This window comes from Phascolarctos cinereus, unplaced genomic scaffold, assembly GCF_003287225.1.
Source record: "Phascolarctos cinereus isolate Bilbo 61053 unplaced genomic scaffold, phaCin_HiC Scaffold_5;HRSCAF=322, whole genome shotgun sequence".
Taxonomy (NCBI): domain Eukaryota; kingdom Metazoa; phylum Chordata; class Mammalia; order Diprotodontia; family Phascolarctidae; genus Phascolarctos; species Phascolarctos cinereus.
The window spans coordinates 305,940,162-305,955,994 of NW_027555958.1; the positions used below are offsets into that span (position 1 = coordinate 305,940,162).

At 36.3% G+C, this 15,833-nt stretch overlaps 1 protein-coding gene across 16 annotated transcripts in view; it reads left to right on the plus strand.

Moving 5' to 3' along the window:
- LUC7L3 (LUC7 like 3 pre-mRNA splicing factor) overlaps nucleotides 1-15,833 on the plus strand; it is a 72,422-nt gene that overhangs the window by 17,526 nt on the left and 39,063 nt on the right. For 9 of the 16 annotated variants that reach the window (XR_013487231.1, XR_013487233.1, XR_013487232.1 and 6 more), the window contains exons 7-11: nucleotides 806-967; nucleotides 3,694-3,977; nucleotides 5,069-5,229; nucleotides 8,901-9,041; nucleotides 9,147-10,722. Coding sequence is in view for 3 of the 16 variants with exons in the window: in XM_020972767.2 (XP_020828426.1) it covers nucleotides 806-967; nucleotides 3,694-3,977; nucleotides 5,069-5,229; nucleotides 8,901-9,041; nucleotides 9,147-9,337 (939 nt within the window). In the remaining 13 variants the exon portion in view is untranslated. Of the gene's footprint in view, nucleotides 1-805; nucleotides 968-3,693; nucleotides 3,978-5,068; nucleotides 5,230-7,704; nucleotides 7,832-8,900; nucleotides 9,095-9,146; nucleotides 11,097-12,985; nucleotides 13,186-15,833 lie in introns of those variants that run through there. The other 7 variants (XR_013487238.1, XR_002321732.2, XR_013487239.1 and 4 more) reach the window with 6 other exon arrangements.

Genomic DNA, 15,833 nt, shown 5'->3' on the forward strand with positions numbered 1-15,833 from the left:
GGCCTTATGATTATGAGACTCTCTAAACTTAGACTGATCTATGGAAAATAGATATAGTCTTGAAAGCTTGAATTTCTGTATCAGTGATGCATAGTGGGGGAAACAAGGGTCACCTGTGTGGCAGAGGCAGTAGAGTAGAACTTTACTGGAGGGTTTATATAATTTTCCATAGAGTCACACATTATTTTCATACAAGTTAATAATAAATTACTCAGCAAGTGTTTTTACTTAGTGAAATGAAAGTGCTTTAACAACATCTTCCCTCTTGACTCTCAATGGGAAATGTCCAAATATTACATGTTGGCCAAACGTTAGTTGATTTCCAGGCGCTCAGTTTGCGTTGTTTGGCTAACTTATCCATAATAAATGTGCCATGTACTAAATATCATGTGCTGTGATATTTGAAGGGATAATGTACACATTATCCTTTAATCCATTACAACAACATGTTTCTTCAAGCTTAAATTTAATCTTACTGAAAAGCAAATTGTTGGTGAGAGGGACTTTTTAGATCAGGGTTCCCTAACCATTAGATTACAAATCCTTTCCTGCTTGATTTCCAAGTTGGCATTTCCATGCCCCCCACTGAGGTTTGCCAGGATTCCAGCTCTGCTCAAAGACTTTACTGTCATCATGCCCTGAGGCGCCCACCTCCACCACCCCAAATCTCAAGGCTTCAGGGAAATTAAAAGTAGCACCTCATTAAAAGGTTGGTGTCCCTTGTTCTGGAGGTTAGAGCTTGTTCCATGCTTGTCTTTAGTTGGGGTGTGGGGGGAATGTTGTTATAACTGGCTTCTTGTTTCAGACTATTGAGAGTTTCGCAGCTCAAGAAAAACAAATGGAAGTTTGTGAAGTGTGTGGAGCCTTTTTAATAGTGGGAGATGCTCAGTCCCGAGTAGATGATCACTTGATGGGAAAACAACACATGGGCTATGCCAAAATTAAAGCCACTGTAGAAGAATTAAAAGTAAGTATTATCTTAATGGACCAGGAGAGACAACATACATATTTAAATATGTACAGAAAAATTACCAAATACTTAAAAGTTTGGTCAGAATCAGGAAAGGCTCTGTGTAGACAGTGATATTTGAGCTATACCAAGAGCTTTCTCTAGCTTTCCAAGGCAGATATAGATTCTACCAGGCAAAGTAGAGGAAGGATGGAATTCTAGCAGGGAGGATGGCTAGTACAAAAGCATGAAGGTGAGAGACAGAAGTGCTATGTATGAAGAACAGGGAGGACAGTTTGACTGGACCGCGGGGTGTGGGAAGGAAAGTGATATATATTGAGGTGGGAAAGAGGTTAGGGCCATATTGTAAAGGGTTTTTAAAAGCCAAGTAGAAGAGTTTATATTTGATGATAGAGACAATAGGAAGTCATGGGTGTATTATGAATAATAAGCCTGCAAAAGAAACTAAGAAAGAGTGGTTAGATAGGTAGGAAGAGAACCAGGGGAAAATGTATGTTATGAAAACCCAGAGAAGAAAGATTATCCAGGAAGGAGGTAGTGGTTTATAGTGTCTTATGCTCAAGAGAGAATAGAAGAATAATGACTAAGAAAAGACCATCAAGTTGTTGGTAGAGAGCAGTTTTGGTGAATGATGCTGAGGTCAGAAGCCCAATTGCAGAGGGTACAGGGGTGAGAGGAAATGGAGGCAATGAAAATAGATAGCTTTTTCTTATAGTTTGTAGGTAAAAAGAAGAGCGATGCAGTATGATAGCATGAGGGTATAGTAAGGCCTAATGAAGTTTTTAAAAGGATGGAGGAATTCTCAAGCTTCTTTGAAATTAGTAAGGAGGGAACTAATGCAGTTTAAAAGCTAAAGGGAGATGGGATGATTGAAGAATGAGATGAGGTCTAGGTTACTTATAAAGAGACTGGCCTTGGCACAAAGGATCTTGGAGCTTAAGGGACCTTAGAAGTCATTAAATCCAACCCCCTTATTTTGCCTTTAGGGAGTGACTTGCCCAGTGTCACATAGCTATCAAGTGCCTGAAATGAGATTCAAAACTGTTATTGTCCTAACTCATAAGTCTGGTGCCACTATTAGAGAATGGACAAAAGGAGAAGAAAATGTGAGATAAATCCAGGAGGCTTTTGATATGAAGAGGAGCAGAGAACAAGGTGCTCATAGGACATGACTTCAGATTTCTCAGTAAAATAAGAGGTAAAGTCAGTTGAAAGGAGGGAAAAGTAGAAGACTTGAGAAAAGAGAGGTTTTTGAAAGAATAAGAAACCAGTTTGAGAAGCATAAAAGGATTTCTTAGTGAAATTAGGATCTAGTTGAAGTGAAATAAATCTCTATTCGACTCAGTGAGTTTGGTTTCCTGACTTCCTGTAGCTTTGTTTAACTGAACATCAGTAGAAAGGGAAGATGAGATATATGATTCAAAGACAGTCATTCTGGTTTGGAGAAGAGTAGTGAAAAGACATATGGGAGTCAGGGTAGAGGACAGTGTGGAGTTGAATTACTCAACTGAACTTGAGAAAGGAAGAAAGTGAAGTCGGGTAACCTCTTGAGAAAAAATTAGGGGTGGAGAAGTTCGAAGGTGAAATGAGTTTAGGAGGGGTGAGAGACATAAGGAATTATAGAAAGTTATTGTCCCAGGTATATCAGATTTCGATCAGGGAAGTAGAAAGATGCACTTGTAGGTGCTGATTCAATTCAGGCTGTGATTATCATTGTGGGTGTCAAAAGTAGAGTGGAGAGGGTTAGGGTCTGGGATTTGAGGAACCAGCAAGTTAAGGTGTTTGAAGTAGCATCAAAGTGAATGTTAAGACTGACATGGTAAAAACAGAAGTTGAGAAGGAGGAAGACAGAGCCAAGTGCTTGAACTCCTTGAGAAAGGAAGGAGAATGACTTGAGGGCTGATAAACAATGACTGGATAGTGTGAAAACTTCTTAATAGAGTCATCTTCAAAGAAGAAGCTAAAGAATTGTGGCAAAAGGAGTCTGAAAGTGGCAGTGAGGAGCAAGGAATATTCAAGACTTCCCCATAGGACTAGTGTGTCAGGAGGAGAGGGAAAAGATACCAGCCAGTGTTGGAGAGGTTGGCCAGGGATGCAATGTAGTATGAAAGAAGCCAGGTCCCTGTGAGTACAAGTATAGGTGGGAGAAGTATGAGAGAAGTGTTTCAGAATGAAGGAAAAGTTTGCTCATTATGCAATGGAAATGGGCAGAAATGATGTGAAACATGGGGAGATTTGAGAAGGGAACTTGGGGTACTGGACCTTGCTGCTTACTCTTCTGGGAGCAAGACTAAAGAATCATTAAATTGGCCGAAGAGAATTTATTTTATTGGCAACGTAAGTGGCTATCATTATTTAAAGGTGGATAATAGGGTTTGGCTGATCATTTGGGGAGTGGGAAGCGAACACTGAAGTAGATGGTGGGTTTTCCGTGCTTAATAATATAACTAGATTAACAAAAGATTGGTAAAATCAAGAAATAGTAAGTACATGTGTCCTGAAATTTAGAACTCAGAGACTTACTAACTCCAGCTTCCCCTCTTTGTAGTTATAAATTGTTTTCACTTTCAGTCTCCTGAGTTGTGAGAGAAACAGCTCTGAAAGTCTTATGACAAACCACCCAGTAAATCTGGAATGGAAAATAGACGATTTATAACTGGTTTGGACAATCTAAAGTATTTTCAAGGGTAACTATAAGTTTAAATCTAATCTTTATTCCTTAGGAAAAGTTAAGAAAAAGAACTGAAGAACCCGAACGTGATGATCGTTTAAAAAAAGAAAAGCAAGAACGAGAAGAGAGAGAGAAAGAGAGAGAGCGAGAGAGAGAAGAGAGAGAAAGAAAGAGACGAAGAGAAGAGGAAGAAAGGGAGAAAGAGAGAGTTCGTGACAGAGAAAGACGAAAGAGGAGTCGTTCAAGAAGTAGGCACTCAAGCCGGACCTCTGACAGAAGATGCAGTAGGTCCCGGGACCACAAAAGATCAAGAAGTAGAGAAAGAAGGCGGAGCAGGTACTGTTGTGCACTGTTAGCTGTATAGCTGACCACAAGTAGGAGTTTGAATTTGATGCTTTAGAACTATAGAAGAGGATGATAGAAAGTACTTCACATATTTTTTCCATTGCTCTTCAAAACAGTTTTTTGAAGTTAAATAAGTTGTCTTATTCCCTGGTTTTAGGATGAAACTGATTCAGAGAACTAGAGTGGCTTACTGTTGGTCGTAGGGTTGGACATCAAGTTGTGTTCCTCCACCTTTGAGTTCACTTTTCTTTTAAAATTTTAAGGATCATTAAATGCTGAAGTTGATTTCAAGAGAAAGATATTTCACTCAACAGAATAGTCTTCATTGCAAATCTTAGCTCAATTGCAGTCAGATTGGGTATCTAATTTTTAAAAGGAAAGAGGAAAATAATTTTTGGAATACTTTTCCAGCACTGTTATTCTGTTAAGATATTTAAGCATTCAAGAGTGTTAGAAACAAACCAGGCTGTGGCTTGTTGTTTTTCAGGGTTGTCAGATGAGCTTATATTTCTTTCACTTTCTAGTGTGCATAATTTTTAAATGAGCTGTCCTTTTTGAAAACGTGATAATGATCAAAACTTACTGGTGTTTTGTTTACACTGAATATTCAAGGGATGGATGTTTTAGAAAAAGCTAAATGATGAATTCTAAAAGTGTAACAAAACTAAAGCAGAAGTTCTTAACCTTTTGTGTCATGGACAATTTGGGCAGTCTGGTGAAGCCTATGGATCTCTTCTAAGAATAATGTTTTTAAATAACCGAAGAAAATGCTAAATTTCAGGTAGAGGTTAGAGAAAGTAAAGATGTCTCTTTTTTTTTTCATTCTACTTCACAGACCTTCTGAAATCTAGCTATGGACCCCAGATCAAGAAGTCTTTCTCTAAAGGAAAAAAAAGCCTTATCTCTTAGTAATTCACACTTAGATGTAAATGATAAAAATATACTGCTAGGTCACTAAGTTTAGGTCGTTTACTTTTAATAGTATGTTTTGCCTTTCCTTGTTAATTATCAGGGTTTTTGTTTTTTTTTTAAGACTTTTGACTAACGTTGGCTAAAATTTCATTTTATTTTCAATGATTAAGGAGTAGAGATCGACGGAGAAGCAGAAGCCACGAGAGATCAGAAAGAAAACATAGATCTCGGAGTCGAGACCGAAGAAGATCAAAAAGTCGAGATAGAAAATCATATAAGCATAGAAGCAAAAGTCGGGACAGAGAGCAAGATAGGAAATCTAAGGAAAAAGGTTGGTTTTTTCGAGAATTTTATGAGATTATCCCCCCACTTCCTTCTTATCCCAAACTATTTTCCTTGAAACAACAGTGGAATACAAAGATATATATACCCCTTTTTAAGCAGCAGAATGAGCTTGTCATTTTTTTTTCTATTACAGTTTAAATGTAGAAATGTCCATTAACTTGGTGTTTATACCCTTCAGATAATAACAGTGACACTCTGAAATTGGGTATTTTGAAGACTTCAGTTGGATTCCGATTGCAGAGCCCTCCTTTGGTTATCAGTAACAATAATGGCAGTTTATTAATTAGATATGCTTTAATGGAGGTTCTGTTGTGTGTCATTACCGTATTGATACTATCATTTTTATTTAGTAATTCTAACTCCTAAAACCTTCAGATAAGACTTGACTATGTTTTTTTCTGATGAGCAAATATTCTCTCCTTTCTCCTCTTCTTGTTACTTCTACCTTTTGTTTTGTGCTTTTCCTAGGACTCTTAAGCATCTTTTTTATATTTATAGCAAATATGTCACGTCAAGAACATTTCTCGACTTTTCTTAACTTTTCTGTAGATCATTTCTTTTCATCATCAGGGCTCCCTTTCTGCTTTTGCCTTTTTTTCTTCATATTCCATTAGATCTAGGCTTCCTTCTCTTTGTACTGACCAAGCTGTTAAAGTCTCTGCTCTCTGAAAATGTGTACGTTCTCCTGTCTTGTATGTTTGTAAGTGATGTAAAAGAAGAAAAGCCTAATCCTGGTTTTTGTAGCCTTGTAGTTGTTACTTTCCTTCTATTTGATTTGTGTCCCTATGTTATCAGTAGCTTTGGTGTGTGCTTTTGTTTTAAAGTACATATGCTAGTTTTATGTACGGCTTTTTCTTTCCTCATGTGAAAATCAGCTAGTATTATATTCTTGCTTTGGATTCCTATTCTTAGATAATTTCTTAAATTTTTAATGATGAATAAAGAACACCACCAGAAGAAACTTTCTAAGATATATATTTTAATAATTGTGACTTCTCCTGTGTGTGTCCACCATTTTCACCATCTGGAATAAAGGTTTACAGTACTCTCAGCTTCACTCTTAATCAAAAGAATAAGAAACATGGAAGATAATTTTATTTCTGTCTCTTAACCATATAATTGTTGTCAAGCCTTGATCCTTTTTGGTGAAACAAGTAGGTGGTGAATTTCTGGTTCATAAGGCAATTGATGTCAAAAGTGTCTACATATTGGATAGATTAAAAAAAAATCCCTGCCTAATCATCATTTATAAGACTTTTAGGATGTTGTATTTTATTGACAAAAGGATCAGCTAGCTCTCAAGATCCACATAGTACTGACAATAGAGATCAAACTGGTGGTTTCTTGGATTTCTGCTTCATTGTTTTTGAAAGATCATTCTCAGTGCCATGTTGTTGGAGTCTAGACTATGAACACTACTGTATCCATTAGATCTAATAGCACTTAATTCATTTGTGCTCTTTGTTGGCGTTGATTCATTTTCCACCACTAAATGTAGTTTTTGTCATAACCATCTAAGATCAAATTCAAGTAGTAAATGGTATGTGGTATAACTAAAAATAAAAAATTTTGGTAAGATTACAGGGAAAAGATTAAGTCATTGGCAGCTTGTGGTACAGTGCATAGAGCACTGGGCCTGAAGTCAGGAAGACCTGAATTCAAATCTTACCTCAGACACTTAAAAGCTGTGTGACCCTGGGTTTCCTCATCTGTAAAATGGGAATCATGTTAAAAAGCACCTACCTCATGGGGTTGTTGGGAGGATCAAATGAGATAATAATTGTAAAGCACTTAGAATAGTACCTGGCCCATAGTAAGAACTATATAAATGTTAGCTATTGTCATAATTATTATTAGTCCTAAATTCATTTCTTTCAAATTATAACTCATTCAAGGTATTGACTTACTCGTCCAACAACCAAAATGTCATTTTAAGCAGTAAACAATAGTCCCATAAAGTAATAGCTAGGCTGTGTTAATCGTGATGACCAAATACAGGATTTTCCATAGGGATATTTGGAGGAAAGGACTTTTCTGTCAAAAATATTCTTATCAGACCCATCTTTCTAAGCTCCAATATGCTATAACTGACTTATTGCCAAAATAACATTGCTGCTTTTGACATTCATTCAGAAGCAGTCTAAAGGCATTTTAAATGCTATATGACATACATGTTTATTGTGATTTAAGGACCAGGCAGTTAGGGACAAGCAAAGGAGTATATACTGTGTCATAATGGCATGTTGCATAAGTTCAGTACCCTCAAGGGTGCTCTGTTGGAAACAGTGTCTTCAGTTCCAAGAAGAGAGAATTTTGATGGTCACAGAGATCTTCTGTTAACAAGTTAAGTACAGGCTACTCTCTTTGGCAGGACAGTTTTTCATTCTTTTTCCTTTGCCCTGAAATCCACTACACCTTGTGGATGTCCTTAGGACTATTAAGATCTACCATATTTACATAGGGCAGAAGATAAGATTATTGGACTGACTACTAGTCCTCTGCGGGTCAACAAGACGACTCTTCCACATTGGAGCTTACCTGTGCATCGGAGAAGCCCATAAGGCACAAAGGGAAGACTTTCCCACAAGGTTAGTTAGAACACAGTACCTGAACAAATTCCCACAATGTACGTTGACAGATACAAAGCATGTTGACAAAGTCTTGGAGTTAGTTGGACATAGCTTTGGACTTTCCTGCAAGAATTACTCTGAATGTCCTTCGCGTAAAATCTTCAGTTTCTGTGTTCTTTGAATGATCTTACTCAAACTTGTGGTTTATTTTTCCCTTTCCTCCTTCCCCAATTGTTATTTGGTGTTTTGTCCTAATAAAAATATGACTTAAATCGTCTGTGTAGAGGGTGATGCTTTTCTTGAAACTTTTATGTTTTATGAACTCTTAGAACTATGCTACAGCAGATGTTCGCATCTGTGGTACAAACAAAAACTTCAAACCAAGGGAAATTCCTGGTGAGCTCTAATGTGGTGGATTTTCATTAGAAATCTTTTGCTATAAGTTGATATTCTGTCTTACTTCCAGGTGACTTATACTTTTATTTTTCTTTCTTGGAAAAACACATTTAGGGTGGCATTGTTTGCTAGGCCAAAGGATTGTTCAGTTTCTTAGAACTTTGAGGAATTTTAGGACTTGGTCTCTTGTCAGTCTTTTTACGATCTTTCTTATGTATTTCTATTTTATCCTATTGTGCTGTATATAAAGTAGTCTTGTACCTTCATATGATTTCATGGGTAAATATCTCCAATAAAATGGTCAACTTTATCTTTTAAACTTTTCTCATCCTTCTTGGGACGTAAACACTCTACCTTTAAAATTCAAAATTGTTTACCTACTTGTACCACTGTAACTTTGCCAGCCATTTGATTTCCTTTAGCCAAAATGAAATTTACTACTGTTGTGAGTTAGAGGATCTAATTATATATCCATTCTTCAGTTTGGTAAATTTTGCCCTACATGCCTCTTTTCTGTGCCTTTCCCTATTTCTCTAAATTTTACTTCCTTTACATTTACTTATTATGAGTTATAATCTATAGATGCTGATTTTGTCCTTCCGTAAAGTTACATATATATTCTGCTTCTCACTAATACAGTATTTTTGGTGCTTTACTTTAAAATATGGTTAAATGTCTTCTCTCATAACAGACAAGAGAGGATCTGATGATAAAAAAAGTAGTGTGAAGTCCAGTAGTCGAGAAAAACAGAGTGAAGATCCAAATACTGAATCGAAGGAAAGTGATGCTAAGAATGAGGTCAATGGGACCAGTGAAGACATTAAATCTGAAGGTGACACTCAGTCCAATTAAAACTGATCTGATAAGACCTCAGATCAGACAGAGGTAAGTGTATTATTTCTCACTTTGATTAGGGCTTTTTGTTACTGTTTGACAGTGCAGCGTAAGTATGCACAGATGAAGATGGAACTAAGCCGAGTAAGAAGACATACAAAAGCATCTTCTGAAGGAAAAGACAGTGTAGTCCTGCAAAACATTTTGAGGTACATTGTTTTGTCTCAGCTATTTTGTAGCAGACTCGTGCCCCCATTAAGTGTGCCTCTTTGGAACTATTGCCCACATTTGTAATTTAGTCGCCATAGAACATTTAATTATCCTTTTTTTTTTTTTTAGGGATTTTGCTGTCATTTCTTTTTTAAAAAAATTTGAACTGTTTTTTGTTTTTTTTGTTTTTGTTTTTTGTTTTTGTTTTTTGGTATTAAGTCCATATTGTGTTGGTACATTGGCAGAGACATTTGCTTTAATACTTAAAAAAATATTTCTGAGGCACATGTTGGACTACTTTGTTTTATTTAAACTGCTAGTATTTCTTTGTCAAGGATGTTTCTAGTTTTTTGCTTTATTGCCTTGCATTCTAATGCAGTTTGTTCTGTAACTCGAGAGCCAGTAGCATTGGATTGATGGAAGTGTAGGGTTTATGAATTATTGCAGCTGACTACCATACCTCACACAGCGTTGGTGTTGTGAGCGGCCCCTGAAAAGCCAAATTAAAAATCAAGGATTCAGTCAAACTAAGCAGGTACTCATGCCAGGTACTCCTTTCTCTACCCACATCCATGTTTGAATGCTATTGCCTGTGATCTTTAAGCTGACTGTTGTGTATTCTTTTGTTGTTTACAAGAAACACAGAGGGGTTTTTTTGTGTATTGTGTGTAAATCTAATGTTAACAGAATGGAATTTTTTTCCAACTATATGTAGGGATGCAGTGATGCCCAGAATTAGATATCTTTAAAGAATTTTAACATACAATAAACACTCAGTAATCGCCTTGTTACATTCAGTGCAATTCAAGTCTTTGAGAGGTATGTCTTTAATATTTCCTACTGTGTAGGAGAACTTGCAGTCAGCCATAGGTATACAGAATAGTTATTGGCTGATACTTAAAGCGTATGTATTTAGAGAGGGCAGACACCAGCAATCTGCAAAATACCTGGAAACTGTTTAACTGGATAGAGTGGCAAGATATACGAGAAGTTGGGTTTTTAAAGAACTCTTTTAAAATCAGGATACATGTACGTTCTTAAAACCTATAATGTTTCCATTCTTGGGCTGGTGAAGAATTTTGTGGGAACAAATTTTCCTAATGAAAGGAAGTACCAATTAACAGATATTCTCAGGGTACTTAGTTTCTTCAAATAAAACAGCAGTGCAGTTACAGTGTGTCTAGAACACACGTCTACACAAGCACATACACCTATGCATAGGTAACATGTATTTTAAAGATGCACATACATAACTGCATTATGGATCTTTTTCGAACATTTTCCACCTACAGTTGTTGATTACACTAAGCAATTAGTGGCTGGGCCAGCACTTAGTAGTTAAAAGTGGAGCTTTTTATATGTTGTCTAATTGCCATTTTTCCCAAAATTTTGCATTGTAGGATTATGATCTGAAGACTTTCAGAAGAATTCTGAAGACAGCGTAAAGTGAAGATCAACTTTAAAATGAGGTGAAAGAAAGCTGTAGTGGCGTAGAAAAAGTATAAAGCTCAGTTAGAATTTTTTTTTTATTAAAAATAAATTCAGGACTTGATGTGACCCTCCCAGAGTTCAGAACATGTGTTAATAGCTTATATGCCACTGAGAATTTAGGTCCTGTATCATATTTTCTTTTCTTTAATAAGACTTTTAAAGATAAACATTATCAAAACACGTGACTTGCTCAGTGCTTAATTGCAAGTTTTCATTTTTGGACTTTGAAAACAGGAATAAATGTTAGTATTTGTGTGAATCAAACTAAACTGAATCCCATTTTTACAACTGCTATACCTAGCTTCTTGATATAGAAGTGAAAATAAAGTACCTTTGAACTTTCTGTTACAAATTTGATTGTCTCTGTCATTGAGAAGTTCCAGTATTAACCTTTACCTAATAAAGTTATTGTCTCTAAACTAGTCCCCCAGTTTAGTTTGAATGATCATACAGTGCTTGTGTACTGTTCAACAATTTGATCTATACTGTTAAGGTCAACTAATTTAAGCTCTTTGACTGCAATTTTAGATGCTTATGAATAAAGCTGACTTTCACTTTTTTAGTGAAGATGCATAGAGTGGACTGATGTATTGCAATGTTCTCCCTTGTACTTGAGTGATTTGAATCAAAGGATAATCTAACCAAACCAACATCCCTTATACTTGATTGTGAAAAAGGATTGTTCTAGAAATTCTAGTTTTGAATTTTCCTTTTCTTGTAATTCTTAAGGATTTTGTTAAAGCAACACCACCATTGCTTCAGAAATATTTCAAGATCATTTTCATCTGTGCAGGTCCTGTTTGTCTGTTGGTAAATAAGATGGTTTTGAAACATGGGTTCTAGTATAGTACAGGGGTGTTTAAAAAGCCAAAGCAGTACCTTAAGTGGGATATATCATCTTACCCCTTCTTCAGAAAAATTAGCAGTTCATATGTTGCTGGCTTATCTGTCAAAGTGTTCAAATTTTTATCTAAACTTGTATAGCTACACACAGTGAAGAACATAAAGAATAACCACAATGGAGTTTATAAGAGATATCCTTGGGGATTAGAGAGGAGTTTAGAAGAAAAGACACTGACTTAGGCCTGCTCAGGCAGATCCTGTTTCACAGTCTGTTGCCTGAGTATGTGCCCAAAGGAATATTGTGAGGGGTAGGAGCTTCATTGGCTAACTGAGGCAGCTAGGTGGCACAGTAGATATAATACACTGGGCTGGGAGTCAGGAAGATTTGAGTTCAAATGTGCCTCAGACACTATTAGTTTCTTCACTGTAACACAAGGATAATAACAGCTCTTAATTCCCAGGGTTGTTGGGATCAAATGAGGTAATATTTGTAAAGCACTTAGCACATTGCCTGGCCCATAGTAGGTAATATATAATTACTTATTCCCTTCTCTTCTCTTAACTCTGGAATTGGTAAAAAATGCTACCAATTTTTGTATCGCACTTTGTTTTTCAAAGTATTTATACATACTTTATTTGTAAGAAAACAGTTGCTGCATGGATTTCTAAATGATGGATTTCTAAATGGCGGTGGTCATGTTAAAATTATCAAACAAAGCCAGCATAACTTGAAATAAAGTGTGGGTTGCTGATGTATTTTACTCACACAATCATGTTTTCATTATTGGGAAATGTAGAAAAATGTGCTTACCGATATTTCTAAGTTCTTCAATGTCATTACTGACATGTATTTATAATCACATGCTTAAAACTAAAAAAAGTTATCAAGTTTTTTAAAATTCACAACTTTTGGAGATACTTTCAGTTTATGCTAATTTAAAATGCATAATATTAGCTAAGCAGTCATTTTTAAAAATATCACTACCTTTTAATATTTCAGTGTTTCAAAAGATCCATGATTTCATAATTGTGAAAAGCTCCTCCACTGAAGATCATATCTTCTCTTTGGTTTTTCATTTTCTGTTTTAGTCTAATTAAAATTAAACCTGCACCTCCCTCTCCTTCCTCCTCTCCTTCCCCCATTCACAACTCCTTTTTGGCCTGCAAAAATTGACCTCTCTGAACTAGCTAGGCTAGCCCATAGACAATAGATGGCAGTCTTGATACTTGTCCAGCTTAATAGAACTTGTTGGCAAAGCCTTTGAGAAACAAGAGACCTCTCTAGGCTATGATGAAGCATACAAGTAAGACTTTAGTGGAGGAACTTATGTAATGCTGTGCATGAAATTGAGATTTTTAAATTAAGTGCATGTATGTTTTGTGTAATACTCTGCTTAGGTAATAATTTGTTTGCATCCTCAATGAGCCAACATTTACTACCCCATTAAGGAGCATGGGACAGCTGAGAGCCACCATTGTATCTGAAGAGAATGAGAACTCTAGAGCAGAAGGCTGCTGAAAGAAGTGGACAAATAGCACAATAACCATTTGGCCAAACACCAAGAGTGTTCTTAATATGCATTTTACTTTTAGCTGAGGTCAGTGTCAGTTACTTTACCAGTGAACCTTGAAAATACAGTGTGTATTGTTGTTCATCCAGGGCTGATTGTAAAGTTACGATTGCTCCAGATCCAGGAAGTTTATATCCAGTCTGAAGCTCATGCCACTCCCGTTTCAGCTTTCTTACTGTATTAAATGTTTTGTTTATAATTTTGTGTAACACATGCAAGGCTTCTTCCTATTTCTTTGCATCTGTAGTTCTCATAAAGCTGTATGCATGCAGAAGCAAAGCCATGTTTCTTTTCTGGGAAAGCTTGGCTTTTTTTTTTTTAGATGTAGACTTAATGTACCACAGCTGGTTACAAAAATTAAATTGACTTTTTAAAGGGAGAGTATATCAGTGAAGACAATGAAAATCTTAGAAGTGAGAGGAGAGGAGTTGAGAAAACACATGGTCAGCCTTGACCTGAAATAAGTAGTCATCTGCTGTTTGGGAGTGAGGCAGTGCAGGGCTAGGAGCTTGAGTAAAGAGTAAAAGTTTGCAATAGTCAAATGTGGGGAGCAAGATAGAGATTCATGTTGAAATTAATTTGTCAAGCTCTAGTTTGTAGAATGTAAATTTTTAGTGGGTGGAATACATATGATTTCCTGACTATTCAGCCCTTGTAGAAGGCAAGGAGCAGAGAAATTAGATGGCAGGATTTACTTGGAGTTGAAGATTATCAGCGGAGTAAGAACTGCTGTCAGCACAAGACAAAAGAACCTCTGGTATGAGGGGCAAGTATGTCTTTTATAACTGACCATTGAGGTGAGTACAGGCTAAGGAGTTCTTTGTATCCAGAGTGGAGAGAAATGGGAGACTCTTAGAGAGGAGAGCTAGAGATACCAGAGGTCATAATAATTGTCAGAAACCAGGTTTTATATGACTGAGAAGGTTTTACAAGTTATAGGCATAATGGTTTTAGAGAAGAATTTTAGAGTTTAGGTTCCTAGAGGTGGTGTAGTTTGATGTGATGGTGAGTTATAAGATCTTACTACTAGTGTTGTGTAGCTGAAATGTTGAGATGAGGTCAGATCCTTATTATAAGGGGATAAATTCGTCCTTGCACTCTGAGGATAGTTTGTTAGAATGATCAGCAATATGAATGTTGAAGTCCTGGGGATAGAATGGAGAGAGTTTCAGTGAGTCACGTACTAAAGTCAAAGGAGGTGGAATTAAGGGAAGATTTTAAAAAGTTAAGGTCTTTAATATTTTCTTTTAAAAAGTAGAATTAAAAGGGCATTCTTAATTGAAGTTTCACCAAGTTTCAAGTCCTTTGTTGTTTTATTTCTATTGATACCAATAGCTTTAAACTGCATTAAAACTTTCAGGACACTAGATCTACCCCTGTGTCACACCTTGTAACAGAAGGGGAAAAAAAAAGTTCAGCAAAACTAATCAACTCATCAATCAGCTGATTCTGACAGTATATGCAATATTCCACACTCATAGCCTCCCATTTCTGCAAAGAAGAGGAAATGCAGTCATCTCTTCATCAGGGCCAAGTTAAGTGATTATAATTACGCAGCATTCAGTTTCAGGGGTTTAAAAAAATTCCACTTATATTATCATGAATATTGTCTTCCTGCTTCTGTTTACTTTATTTGTGTCAGTTCATATTTAAGTTTTGCCGTTCCTCTTTATTTTTCATTTTTACTTATAACTGAATTGTAACCTATTACATTCTCATATCACAGTTTCCTGTTTGGTGGGAATGTACTTGGTTTCTAGCTTTTTTGATACTACAGAAAGTGCTCATATAAATATTTTGGTTTATGTGGGCCCTGTATTTTACCTCCTTGGGATATATGCCTTAACAGTAAGATTTCTAGATCAATGAATTTGGACATTTTAGTCAGTTCAGGTCTTTTATTTTTTAAAAGGCCGTGCGGGGTAGTTTTATGTTTAATCTGTTTTTATTTCCAGCTAAACTAAGCTTAATATGCATTTTCATAATGCTTGTATTTGGAATATGATACAAAATACCAGATAAAAGTTGTCAGGTGGGTGGTTAAGAATGTGGGGTGGGGGAGGGGTGTCCTTGGTCATTGATGAAAACAGAGAAATTCATAGCATGTTATTTTAGAAAATCACCCAGTTTTAGGTGAGCGAATTTCCTACTTTGTGTTTGTGGCGGTTGAAAAAGGTATCTTTCTCAAGTGCCAATTTGGTGTCATAGTAGGTTTTCTTTGAGTTATTTTATTTTATCTTAGCATCATTTGCATTTGGGCTTCTGCCAGAACTGATGGCTTTTGTTTCGCTATCTAGGGCATGGGCAGTGAAACCTTTCTCTCAGAACGATGCCAGTACAAATAAATGAGGCTACTGTGCAGAGAAATGCCATGCCAATAGACCACCTTCAACACATTCTTTCTTTTTTGATTTTTTTCCAACACTCAGTAGCTACCATGTGAAAATTTTTGTTTTGGATTGGAGACACCCAAAAAAAGAGTAGATTTTTTTTCTGATCCCACCTAGATTAATGTTCAGAGTAGTGTGGGACAGACACTTCAAGGCTTCTTTAAAAAGAAACCTGCATCCATGTTTGTACACATACATACAAACATACATACATGCGTGCACATAAATACACACAGGGCTTCAATCCAGCGGTATGTATAAATCACTTCCTAGACTGGGAAGGAT